The 13,964-nt window shown below is 36.0% G+C and overlaps 1 protein-coding gene and 1 long non-coding RNA gene across 2 annotated transcripts; one reads left to right on the forward strand and one right to left on the reverse strand.

Annotated features, from left to right (window-relative positions):
* The first annotated feature begins 5,247 nt into the window (after positions 1-5,247).
* On the forward strand, positions 5,248-9,068 carry foxa (forkhead box A sequence). The gene is made up of 2 exons (XM_058397464.1): positions 5,248-5,452; positions 7,242-9,068. Exons 1-2 carry the CDS (start codon positions 5,393-5,395, stop codon positions 8,331-8,333), a joined length of 1,152 nt encoding a protein of 383 aa, XP_058253447.1. The 5' UTR covers positions 5,248-5,392; the 3' UTR covers positions 8,334-9,068.
* Positions 9,069-10,587: 1,519 nt separating this feature from the next.
* Positions 10,588-13,915, reverse strand: LOC131358252 (uncharacterized). Its single transcript, XR_009205363.1, has 3 exons — positions 13,690-13,915; positions 13,563-13,597; positions 10,588-11,738 (listed from the first exon to the last, which is right to left on the reverse strand). It is a non-coding gene; the product is annotated as an uncharacterized LOC131358252 (long non-coding RNA).
* Positions 13,916-13,964: the final 49 nt, after the last annotated feature.

Genomic DNA, 13,964 nt, shown 5'->3' on the forward strand with positions numbered 1-13,964 from the left:
GCACCAGGTCTACTTTCTGAGGTATACACCATTCCTGGAACAGTTCTGTACAAAGCCTGTGTATTAGGGAACCTACAGGGCTTGGGCAATGACATTTAAACAATGGCCTACCACAAACACTAGTGTTGGAGGTTTCTTACCTAATATATGCAGAGCCTGGTGGCCAATCTTTACTGATTTCACATTCTATAAATAAGAGCAGAGTCTGAAGGTTGAATTAGCAGAGCAATATCACAATTATACCTAAAATATTGCAATCTATATAACATTACAGGAGACAGTAATAGAGTTCTAAAGAGGACAGATTGTTGGTGCAGGTCTCGCTGGTGCATCTGTGACCAAGACAAGTCTGTGGTGAATTGAGAGCCATGGTACATTCATGTCCTGTCGGCATACCATCATGGAGGAAGAACCACATCCAACAGGAGTAACTGTTAATGCAAGAGGAAGCTGTCTGAAAGGGATTTTCAGGTACTGCCTTGGATTATATCCAAAAAAACATAAAACCACAGCTGCTCAACTCTGCAGAATTAAATGCACACCTTGACTCTCCAGTTTCCACCACAACTGTTCCTGGAGCTCCACAGGGACAATATTCATGGTCCTGCTGCTATTGTAAAACTTTTAGTCCAGGGCTGTCCAATCTTATCCGAAAAGGACCGGTGTTGGTGCAGAGTCTTCAGTCTAACTGAGCAGAAGCCACACATAAGTCTGCTGAAAGCCTAGATCAGTTGATTAGCCAGTTGGAATCAGGTGTAGTTTCTGCTTGGTTGGAATGAAAACCTGCACCCATACCGGCCCTTTCAGGATAAGATTGGACACCCCTGCTTTAGTCATTTGTGCCGATGGCAAAAGTCAGTTTCAATGGTGACAGCAGTGGAAATCTTGGCCTGTGAAACATGTGAAACATGTATTGTTCTCTGATTAGTCCACCTTCAATGTCTTTCCCACATCTGAGAGAGCTATAGTGTGGAGAAGCCCTAAAGAAGCTTACCACCTGGACTGTGGAACAGGGGTGGATCAGACAGCAATATCATGGCCAAGGACTTCCAAACCATTCTGGAGAACCATACGCACCTAGTGGTTCAAAAGTTGTACCCTGAAGGTGGTGCTGTGTTTTAGGATGATAAAGCAAAAATACACACAGCAAAACTTTTAAAGTGAAGCTGAACATCCCCCATGACCTGCATAGTCACCAGATCTCAGTATTATTGATACACTTTTGGGTGTTTTGAAGAAGACTGTCATGAGTGGATCCTCATGAACTAATCTCTTTCCTGAGTTCAGGATCTTTTACATAACTTTGTCTTTTAAAGTACTTAGTAAAGTAAGTATTCCTTTTCCAAGTCTCTGTGCACATACACATAAACCAGTTTTCCTTGTGCTTTGAGGGCTTAAATGTCTGATGATAAAATACACAACAATACACACAGCCAGACTTTTGAAGTGAAGCTGAACTTCCCCCATGACCTGCACAGACACCAGATCTCAGTATTACTGATCCACTTTCAGGTGTTTTGAAGAAGTGAGTCAGGAAACGTTTTCCTCCACCAGCATCATGTTGTGACCTGGCCACTGTTCTATAAGAGAAATGGCTCAAAATCCCTCTCTCCACTGTGCAGGACTTGTATCTGTCATTCCCAAATGTGACTGAGGCTGTATCGGCCGCAAACGGAGCCCATACGCCATACCAATATATTTTTGTGGTCTAAAACCAGGTGTTTTAGTTTCATTGTCCAACCATTGTAGTCGTTTGCCAACCTAAAGGGCCAGATCCACAGGTAACACAGCTAATCTGGTCAACAGTGCTACAACTCCCTAAATATCTGTGACAATAAGTCTGAGAGGAGGTCAGTAGGGTATCCCAATAACTAGCAAGAGTAACAGTTGGAATCAGGTTGCAGATGATTTTGGGGCCACCGGTAGAATTGGTTCGACTTTTGAGTTCAGCTGAACAAGGACAGTGAGGTAAAAATTCAGTTTTCTGTACCAGAGGACCATCCTGTTCCAATGTAGAGATCTATACATGATAGTGGAATTATTCTGCTTTGGTAAATATGTTCACTTTTGCCTGTAAAACCTAAGTTTCTGAGTGCAGGCAACACTCCTTGGTGCATGTCCTTCAAACTACTGCACTGACTGTGCAGGTAAATCAGTGAGGCTAGGCCTTCTTTAAGTCACTAGAGGACTTCTTCCATGTAAGCTACAGGTCATCTTTTAAAGTTGGCCCCAGGAGAAATTTCAATTCAATTTAGTTCAGTTTATTTGTATATCACTTTGAACAATGGAAAGTGTATCAAAGATTTAAGGAAGTATGGAAACATAGAATAAAAACAGTGAAACCTATTATTACTCAGCCATCCACCCAGTCAATGATTTCAGTGCTGAAAATTGCATTTGATTGGTTGCTTGTGGTGGGAATTTGATGAAAATATTTTTTCAGTTGCCTCATGTACATGGAGGTGACAAACAGAACAAAAAATTGTATATTTTAAACTGAATTTTTTTTTATTTCGGTATTATTTATTACATACTTCCTATTGGTTGTTAGAAATTTATATTTAAAACAGCAAGTGTGTCTTCCTTCTATTGTCACAGAAGAGTTATCAGTAACTATGGATGCTGGAAGAATTCAGAAAATTTTCATTCTGTCTAGATCTCAAAATCCTTACAAGAGAAAATCCTTAAAAAAAAAATAAAAATTAAAAAGTGAACCTGGTAACTGTCCTCTCCAAGTCTCCTGTCCTGTGCATGGGACACTGTGATTCCTAACCAAATTAGCCCGTATTAGCTGTTATTGTTGTTACCATTAGATGCAGTAATTAATCTACAGAATAACTATGTAAATAACTTAATAAGTGTGTATATAAGTAACTCATGGGGGCACTGTGGCTTAGTGGTTAGTATTTTTGTCTCACATTTCTTGGGTTGGGGATTTGATTCCTGACTCTGCCCTGCATGTGTGGAGTTTGCATGTTCTTGTCAGGTCTTGCGCTTTCATGGCTGCTTCTAGAACTTCTGGTGCTATTTACTTGGGTTTTTTTTATTGCTATTTACTGGTGCTATTTAAGTTTTCAGCACATCTCAGCATTCCACACAGCTGATTTTATTAATACATACTTAATTTTGTCTTTGGGCTCTGGACAAACAGGAATCCCAGACTATTTAATCTGTGTAATGTAGCAAACAGTGAGTAAGCAGAGCTGATGAGCAGTAAAAAAAATAAATAAAAAATAAATAAAAAAAACAGGAGAAAAATGTTTTTACAGTGTTCTGTTGAAGCAGGATAAAATGCATAAAATCAAGTATCATTTTTGTTTTCTATTACAATTGCTTTTGATTTTTTTATACACCAGTATAAGGTGATACTGGAAATGATGAATGACTGACTGACTGACTGACTGACTGAATGAATGAATGAAACATTAAATATATATCATTATAACATTATATACCATTATCTATCATTATAATTGATTATAATAATAAACTTATTATTATCATGGGCTGTCCTGCCAAATTTCCCTTCAAGGTACATTTTTAGATATAATGGTATAATATAAAATATAATGGAGTTTTCCATTCTTATATCCCCAATTCATACTGAACAACAACCACAACAACAACAACAACAATAATAATAATATAAAAACACAAACACATATTTTTATGTAACAAAACCCAAACAATAATAAAGCACAAACACATATTTTCATGTAATAAAACAAAAACAGTAAAGGATTATTACAGATACACTAACCAGATCTGACTCCATTTACTTTACACTATTGTTTCCTTCCAACAAAACAGATAAGTATTACTATCCCTGATGTGTGACAATTTACACCCCCATTGCGTAATATAGTCTGTGAACCATGTACACAACTTTTTGAGATTTTGGTATTCTTTTTTCTCTCAGCATGAAATATATTTAATTTTATTTCTGCTACTTCTAAATGATTTTAAACAGACAAATAAGGATGAATGAGTATTTTTCAACAGAAGACAAACATTTGAAACACTTTATAAAAAAGACACTGTTGAAACTGAAACATACTTTTGAAGAATTCTGGAGTGAATAACCTGAGCTATCAATATAATGTAGTAATAAATCAACGCTGGTTTGGGCTTTTCAGCAGTGATGTGTGCTGTTTTGGCATTGTTAGCTGAAGGTTGATGAGTTTTGGGGGAAGGGGTGCAGAGGAGGTGCTGCGTAAATAGGCTGCAGAGTAAATGTTTGCTTTGCTCCAATAAAAATGACACCCAACACCCCGAGTCTAGCAGCCAGCTGCCTGTCAGGATGAACACAAGACTGAATGTGTGAAAAGAAGATGAATTATTAAGTGCTTATCAAATGCTCATAAAAGAAACTGGCATTATAGAATGTGGCTCTTTCCATTTTTCCAGTCCTATTGTCAATTAAAAAAAACATCCACATTTTATAGAATTTGGTTTTATCTAAAATCTCTCTCTCTCTCTCTCTCTCTCTCTCTCTCTCTCTCTCAGTCACAAAAAATAATCCACGGGTGTACATGCAAAAAAAAATCTGTTTAAATGTTCATGATTTTTTATTTATTTATTTATAAGACATAGCATAACTCCAGTAGAATAAGTGTCTGTTAGAACAATATAAACTAAAGGCAGAACAGCTCTTAAACAGTGTGCTGTTTCTCCTCAATACCAAACAGTCTACAGACCAAATTCTAAATTCTAACTTTATACAGACTACTTATTTCACACTATTTGAGCACATGTTGGGATAGTCTGCTTCTTATTATATTCAGTGCAAATTAAGAGCAAATAGTTTTAATCCAACAATATTGGATTATCAAATAAATAGTGTCATTAATATTATAAACAGATTTGAGTTCTTTCTGTTTTAAATTATAATTACATGACCTGACCTGCTCCTGTATTAACATCTCTAAAATTGTTCTAAAGATATATACATATTTATATATACATTTTTAATGTATACATTTTCAGTATATACATTTTTAATGTCTTTATTTTATTGTGTTACCTTTTAAACAAGAGTGTCATGTTTTGGGTCTCTATAATGCTAGCTAATTCCATCTTGAGCTTCAGGTTAGTCACACTGTTATAGCTGAGTATATTTAATATCACTAAGCCTGACTATATGCTACTTTCCATGTGAGGAATGAATGGAAATGTGCAGAGGGCAGGACGGTGAGCTGGGCGGGAGAGTCGAGCAGGACAAGCTCTCAAAGCTCACAGCTCCTTTAAGAAAGCTGATCAAACTGCTCATGCTCCAAACCTGGGAGCAGCTGGCTTGCTGAAACTTTGAGGGCTTTATTTTTTAATTAAAAATAAAAAAGATCATCAAATATCCCACGTTTGATCATTTCAAACTTCCTGAAAAGTAGAAGCTATGATTGGTGGAGTGAAACAGGAGAGATGCGAAGAATGGCCGTCTTTTTACATGAACCAGGTAAGATTGCTTTAATTTACCGTCAAGTGAATTTTGTCTATCTTGACCCTGAATAAGCCTAACTAACATACCGCTTTAAATTGGACTGAGATAAATACATATTATTTTTTAATTTATATATATATATATATATATATATATATATATATATTTATATAGATATATAGATATATATATATTTTTTTTTTTTTTTTTTTTTTTTTTTTTTTTAAATAGGCCTGTTTTAGTATTTAGTATTATTTTATAACAAATTATTATTTGTTCTTATTTAAATAAGCAGAATTGTTTAGTTATTGCGTTAGATATAGTTATAAAAAATAATTATATACCATAATTATATTACATAATAATGATATATATAATAATTATATTACACTAATTGTGAAAATTACACTACCATTTTTATTTTATATTTATTATTGTATTTTAGGCTACTTTCGGGTAGTTTAAAAGCAAACCAAGAGGAAACAGTACTAATAACAACTGACAGAATGTAATTGAAATGTATTAGAATTAAAATTAATAACATTAGAAGTAAGAAACTTTACATGAGAAGTGGCATTTTTGTATTTGTTTGTTTGTTTGTTTGTTTGTTTTTAGATGTTATCTAATTTCATGTGAATATGTAAAAAACAAAACAAAACAAAAAAAAAAAAACAAGCATGTGGAATAAAATTCAGCATTTCCCACGTGAACATGATAAACACTTTACAAAATATTTCAGAACACTTTTTAAAATATAATATAATATAATATAATATAATATAATATAATATAATATAATATAATATAATATAATATAATATAATATAATTCGTTTAAAATAGCATATGCATACACTGCAATTAAAAAATACTAAATAAATTGCCTACGTGACGTACATTGGTATGCGTACTTTTGCATCACCAGTGTGTGTGTGTGTGTGTGTGTGTGTGTGTGTGTGTGTAAAGCTGTGTGTGGTCCGCCTGTACTTCATTGATTGACTCTGTGATAGGGTTCCACGTTTCTCTCTCTGACTCTCAGTTATCGCAGCGCGTTCTCTTTAGCACGCAGAGTAACAAAGCGCTCATCCTATAGTGACTTAAAAGGGCGGAAATATGAACGACAATGTGCAGGGCAAAAAAAAAGTGGACAACGGAGGTCACAAGCTGGTCTCAAAAGAGCCCTCCGTCACTGCTTTTGACATGAAACAGAAATATAGCGGACGGCGAGTGACTTAAAAGGGAACAATAGTCGGGTGAAAAGGGAGGGATAATGATGGGGTTATCGGCAGGCTGGGTGGCCCGAATATCATTTCCACTGAGTTAGGCGAGGCGAGCTAATGAAATGAAGAAAACGAATCTCAAAAGAGAATCTAAACCGAGGAGGAATAGCAACAGAAATCAAAACACTAGCTCATGAGCTCGGTGCATGCAATGATTAGACCATTTCATTTGAATTCAGGTGTGAAAGCACAAAAAAAACACAAACAAACTTAATACTTTAATTCCCTTCTACCATACACACTCAGAAGTAAAGTTTGCAAACTCTTTTCCTTGTCATTGGGCTGATAACATCAATAGCACCTCTTTTTACTATCTATTATATTTATCAATTACCTAGGAAGATTTTTTTTAATCAGCTGAGTTGATGTGTGTGTGTGTGTGTGTGTGTGTTGTTAGAGCAAAGAAACTTATTTCGGAGAGTATGGTAGTGCTCCTGTTTCCCAGATCTAGTCCATGTGTTTCTAAGACATCATTTTATTGGCTGACAAACAGTTTTCCTAATATTTACTTGTTTTCTGGTTCAGGCTTATCGTGGAGCAGACGGTATGAGATTAAGCAGTGGGCCATATTCTTCTCCAGAACATTCCTTTCATGTCTTCAGTCTCCCAAGAGAACCAATGTCTAGAGAAGACACAGAAAGGATTGAGAGTCCACCAGATGTCATGGCCCAACAGCGATGTCCTGAAACAGATCATAATAGACTGGAGCACCCTGACCTGAAATCAGTGTACCGGAGAAGCTTCAACCACACCAAGCCTCCATATTCCTACATCTCATTGATTTACATGGCTATCCAGCAGTCATCATCCAAGAAGCTCACCCTGAATGAGATCTATGACTGGATCCGCCAGCTCTTCCCTTATTACCGGCAAAATCAACAGCGCTGGCAAAACTCAATACGCCACTCCCTTTCATTCAACGACTGTTTCGTGCGAGTCCCAAGGTCCCCAGATTCTCCCGGGAAAGGATCCTTCTGGACCCTGCACCCTGACTCTGGCAACATGTTTGAAAATGGCTGCTACATGCGCCGACAAAAGCGTTTCCGGTGCCAGAGTGCAACATCACCATCCACAACTAAAAATGGTTCAAAGAAAACAGACAGGGAAGTAGCAAAGGATGAAGGCAAGAAAAAGACATCAGAGGTTAAATTGAGAGCCTTATCGTCTCTCTCCCCACCTCAGCCTTCTAAACCTCTTATGCCAACAGTGTTGTCATCAGTCATGGATTGCCCTCCCATGTCACCTTCACATATCCCACCTCAGCAACATACCACAAACTCACTGACTCCCTTTCCTCCATCCTCAGAACCTTCTGCACACCTAACAAATTTATCTTGCCCCACCATGTCAACACTTCAGCCAACTGACTCCTGCCCGTTGGAACCTTACGTTCATGGAGAACCCTTTTTCCACCAGCCTCTTTCTGTGCCACCAATTATGGACTTTCAGTGCTATGAGCCTCCTGTGAGTTACCCTCTTTATTACCCACCATCAAGCTCCAACATTCATCAGTATAATCCATATCTGACAAGTAAAGAGGAATCATCATATGCAGGAGACTCAGTGTGCTACTCTGGACTCAGCATGTGCCCACTGCCAGTTTTAAGCTCCTCCTGAAGCACTAGTTTACCCATTTGTTTTTGATCTACTAAAGTGCTACTTATGTGTTTTTGAACTTTTAAGAAATACTGTATATAAATTAAAATTTTAGATAATAAACCTGCCCTCAAATGCAAACATGTTTGTCATAGTTATAATTTACAGGACTCATTAGCCAGTTGCTAGGTTTCCTCATAAATAAAGTTCTTGAAATTGTATTAAATGCTGTCATGAAGCAGATATTACTGAAGTGTTTGTGGTTGCATTTGATGTTCTAGACGTCAAACAAACATTCCCATAGATTTTGGGTTTAGCATTGTTTTGTAGCAATCACACGTGGCCATAGATTTTGATGGGACAAAATGAAATTAATAACATAACATAGCCTCAAACAAGCAGAATAACATTATGTTTATAAGATAACATAAATAATATGGCCTCAAACTAATTCAGAAGTCATCACAATTGACTTATGCAATATGTCATTCTCTCACCACTCTCTAATTTTTCCAATTAAGTGTCAACAACGTAAATTCATCCAGCATGAGCATGAAGCAGAGAAAATCCTGCCCCAGTAGACCTCTACTAAAACTTTTAAGTCCAATACTGACTCTATAGGACTAAGTAATGCCAACACTTTTCCAATAAATGCAAGCAAATCAAAACAGTATCAGTTTATATCTGTCAAATAGATCATTTTAGTGAGTTTTTCCTTGCCACTGCCGCCTCAGGTTTGCTCACTAGAAATAAAATAGGGATAAAATAGTAACTTAACTTTAAACTTTATAATTTATTTTTTCTTTTCTATGTTTCTGTACTTCTGTAAAGTTGCTTTGAGACAATGTCCATTGTTTAAAGCGCTATACAAATAAATTGAATTGAATTGAAATAGAACCATTTTTAGACTTGGTCATGAGTTCACTAGTATTTCACTGGAATTTAAAATGTATAGAGTGTAAGAAATAAAAGCTGGGGTTTTGCCACACACACTTGGGCAAACAGCCAATGCTATTTTAGTTAGTGTTTAAGTTTAGACACAAGGTATCAGAATCTCTAGTCACCATTTTCACCTTTTTCTTTTTCTCATAAACAATGTTACTTTAAAAATAAATAAATGTTCATTATTAAATAAATGCTCAAACATTAAACATTAATCAAGATCTGAGCAGGAATGCAGGAAATCAATAACTATTACTCAAATTCATTTATTTATTTAAGATGTGGCATGGAGGTAATATCCAGGATAGGTGAGTAAATGATGTAGCATGGCTAGTGTGTGGTATCACATTCTGCTACATGACTATGCCGGGAAGGTTATTCAAAAGGTCCTGACCTTCCTTCCACCCCTCCTGCGCTAAGCTTTGTATCTTGGGAAAGCAGCATTGTGTACAAGTGGATGTGGACAAAGGGATGACACCAGCTTTAACGACAGACCTCCCCAAAGCTGTGTCTTCCTTAAAAGGGGCACCAGGACACCCACAGCGATCTGAGCAGAGGCCATGGGCTCCTCTGTGTGTGTCCAATCCACAGAGAAAGAGTGAGGGATGAGGAGTTCATGAGCTTTGAGTTGTGACTGCCACACTGTGAGTTCCACATTGTGATGGACACGGATATGACTGATGAAGAGATTGTCTTTGATTAACCCCCTAAACCCTTAGGACTCATCATCAGGTCCAGACTTACATTCTTCACTCTTACATCTACAGTTTGAAAAACTGAATAGTAACCTGATTTATAAACTGTGATTTATAAAATGCTAAATTTAAATAGCATGTGCTTTGCGTTCTGAGTTCTGAGCTGTTCAATAGATCAAAAAGCCTTTGTAATATTGAAATGCTGAGTTCACCAACTGGATATCAAAGCCTCAGAATTCAGTTTGGAGCACTCTGTGGTTGTGGAAGGATTGGGAAGGCCCAAAAAGGGCTAATTTAATTCATTACAGTCACAGAAAAAGGCACAAATCCAATACTCAAGTAAGCAGATTCAGGTGTGTAGAAGGACAGAGTGTATTATAAAGAAAATTTTGTTTTGTTCTTAAAATCAGAATATCATACTGTCTTCTCAAGTTTTTTTTTTAAACTTATACAGTATATAGGAATTTCATTTGGAAAAAAATTAAAAAATCTAAATAAAAGAGAGTTTATGCGCCATAGAAAATATTGTAAAAGCATAGAATTACTTAGATGCCACTTTATTCCATTTCTATTATATAAATCATTTATTTCAGTTTTAGTCAAGACTAATAGTGTCTTAATAAATTTATATGCACTGATTAGAATAAAAAAAAAAACTTTCAGCTAAAAGAACTTATTACAGAATGTTTGCTATTCAGGGAAACAGTGAAAAAGAACAATGCTTGTAGCAGTTGGTTTACAGCACTAACGGATTCAAAATGTCTGCTTTGACTTGCCACATTGGAGACGTTTTGTTCCTCATGTCAAAAGGAGGGCATGTGACTGGGCAAAGAGTAGCTTCTGCAGCGTTGTCATGGCCACCAGAAGGAAAGACTGGGCCGGTGCAGTTTACACAGTGGCAGCTTTTTTTCATCGTCTGTCTGTTAATGTGCATCTCTGCTAGCGTTTCTCTGTCCCTTTTCATCCATGCAAACATGCCTGTTCAAACAGCCATCGCTTAAACAGCCATCGCTCAGCCCCATTACCCCCTCACTCCGGCCTCCTCTCACTGCCCGGACTCCAACTCACCCTCCTCCTCTAGGCTGTGCTTCCAATCTAAATATGAAAGCGTTCTAAGCCTTTCTACATTCAAATTACACATATAACGCACTGTGGATACTGGTAGGGTTATTTCAGAAATAAGAAATGCCGTTTCTGCATGATGTGTAATGAGAGATGGTCTGTTTTCTCCTCACAATTCTCTTTCACAATTCTCTTTTCATTTAACAGCCTCCATTGTGATCTATTCCCTTTTTTTCTATTATTCTCCTTCATATCTCTTTCTCGTTCTGTCGCCCGAGCAGACCCACCTGTGTTTGCACAGTGACAGTACTGTGGTTCTTTCAGGGCAAGCCGATAAGCTCCCAGCAAATAACATAAAAGCCTGAGGGATTCCCTGCACCGGTTTGTCCTTTCATCTCTTTGTAATTCTCTGTGTTGTTCTCTATTAATCTTTCAGTCTGCTTGTCTGTGTTTGCTGTATAGGTTATAAACCTTGTTCATATCCTGGAAGCACAGAATTGCTGGAGCTTCAGTCCTATTACAGGCAGATATGAGATATGAGAGTTTTTATCTATGGAGAAGTCCTGAATAATGTTTGATCTTCTTGTAGTTTGTCATTGATGAGTCCACCTTCATCTCCAGTGTGCATTGGGCAAATGGAACTAATCATAAAAATGGTCAAATTCATCACCAGTATCCACGGGCTCATCTTTACCTTCCACATTTTCTTCTGAATCACTGGGTAAACCTGGGTTAAAACAGATCATTTATAAATACATTCAACATAATTGAAAAAAAAAAAAAACTGCAATAAAGAGATTATACAATAGATTTAAAAGGCAATAGTTGCTCTGTGAAAATATCTGAGCTTAAAGAGAACACTGTAAAGGTCCATACTTTATGCTCTAACAAAAACTATACAATATATAAAAGAATTAACACCAAGTCAAAATATCTTGAATAAAGCAAAATATATCTAGTATTTTATTATTATTATTATTTTATTATTTAGTATAAGATTACAGTAAACCAAATACATGATTATATATTAAATCTCTTTCGAGGCATTTGTATTAATTTCAAGGTTAAAATATTAAATATTTTAAAGAATAGAAAAAGAAACTAAAAAGAGTTAACACTTGAAATGAGTAAACGAATCTGAAGCAGGCTATAAAACTGGTTAGGCGACTGGTAAAGATGAGCTGAAACTTATTCTGAACTTAATGACCTGAATATAAAGGATTGAATAATGAATCATTTACTGCAGGAGTAATGCTTGGAAGCAACAAATACTTTATAAAAACGATATAAATACTTAAAATACAATGAACAGTAGCTTGTTTATTAAGTATCGACTGGATCAGAGAATAGTTTTGGGTATGGCTGTGAGCTTTTGATTTGTATTAAATCTAACTAAAACATCTAGTTTGTAGCTATAAAAAAAGAGTACTGAATGCAATATTTTCCCATATATTGCTATGAAATGAAAAACTGAGTTAATAGAGAATTAATCTGATTAATCTGAATTCCACTGATATCCATATAGAAACTACATTTTTGAGATTTGATTCCCTTTTTAGCTAGTCCTGTATTGTCATTTGTAGAAGGTGAATCATCTGTTGTTTTGATAAGCCAACTGTTCATTTTGCTTTTGTTGCAGCACATATTTGTCATATACTATGTGACAAAATGTGTTCCTGTCTTGATGTGCTGGAAATTAAAAACTTAAAAAAAAATTTTAAATCAGATTTTTAATTCTATTATTTGTTTCTTTCACTAAAAAGTCAGGGTTTTTCTTTCTTTTTCTTTTTTTCTTTTTCTTTTTTGGTTAAGCCCCCTTTGTAGTACTTCTAAATACCCCCGGGGGCATATACACCTCTAACTGCACAACGCTGAATTATATGTCAATAAACATGTTTTGTTCATGGGGGTGTGGTTGCACAGGTGGTACATGGTGACAGCTGCAACCGTTGAAAAATGTTTGTTATCTCAACTCAGACATCAAATCAAATATCTAAGAGATCCCTTACTCCTCTGTAATTCATGCAGAATTAATTATTCATATCTAGCTCATATTTGCTTAGATCATCATTATAGTGTTTTGACCAAATCCCTACAGACAGGTGACAAAAAACCTCAGTGATTTAGAAAGATGTTAGCTCCCAAAGAGCCTTGACGCAGATTCTACAAGCCTCTGAAGGTAAATGGATTGCTCTCAACTGTGAATATTACCTAAATTGGTATTTTGATGATGTTGGTTTGTATGTAGTAACATTAACTGGGCTGAGGTCTAGTAACTGTAAAGGCAATAGCAAATGATTATATCATTTTTATCCTCATCAAATCATTCAGTAAGCTCTTCTGTGCTGTAGATGAGGCACTGTCCTCCTGGTTGAGGCCACTGTTACCCCATATCTAAAAACACATCAATACCAATTACAACCTACCTTGTTTTGCTTAGCATCTCAAATATATTTTAACTTTCTCAAATTATTTTTGTATGTTAAATAAAGTACCCATGATTTTTAGGTAAATTACACAAAGACAGCATGGCTTGGAAATTTATTGTCACCTTTTGATTTGAGTATTTCTTCCTTTTCATCTGCCCTGTATAAAAAAAAAGTGCCTTATGGTTAAAACAAAAACAAATAGAGTACTTATAATTGCATAAAATAGGATTACATAGGAAAAATACCTACTGGTGTTGAAGAGAGTTATTTTGTGGAGCAAGAAGACCCTCAATATCATCATCAATATCATCATCATCACCATCATCATCCTGATATTTAGAATCTTCAGCAACAAGATGACATGTCTGTGGGGATGATTTTTCTACTATCACATCATCGTCGTCATCCTCCTCCTCCTCCTCTACCTCTTCCTCCTCTTCTATGTTTTCTTCATTCTCAGTCAGATCATCTTCAGTGTCATCTTTATACAGTTCTCTGAGACTAAGAAATTATTCAGGGGTCAA

The sequence above is a fragment of the Hemibagrus wyckioides genome, linkage group LG08 (assembly GCF_019097595.1).
Source record: "Hemibagrus wyckioides isolate EC202008001 linkage group LG08, SWU_Hwy_1.0, whole genome shotgun sequence".
Classification (NCBI taxonomy): Eukaryota; Metazoa; Chordata; class Actinopteri; order Siluriformes; family Bagridae; genus Hemibagrus; species Hemibagrus wyckioides.

Bases quoted from the DNA above. Each gene is read 5' to 3' on its own strand.
- foxa (XM_058397464.1), top strand. From the start codon at position 5,393: ATGATTGGTGGAGTGAAACAGGAGAGATGCGAAGAATGGCCGTCTTTT. The intron at 5,453-7,241 runs GTAAGATTGCTT...TTTCTGGTTCAG, and splicing joins CGTCTTTTTACATGAACCAG to GCTTATCGTGGAGCAGACGG.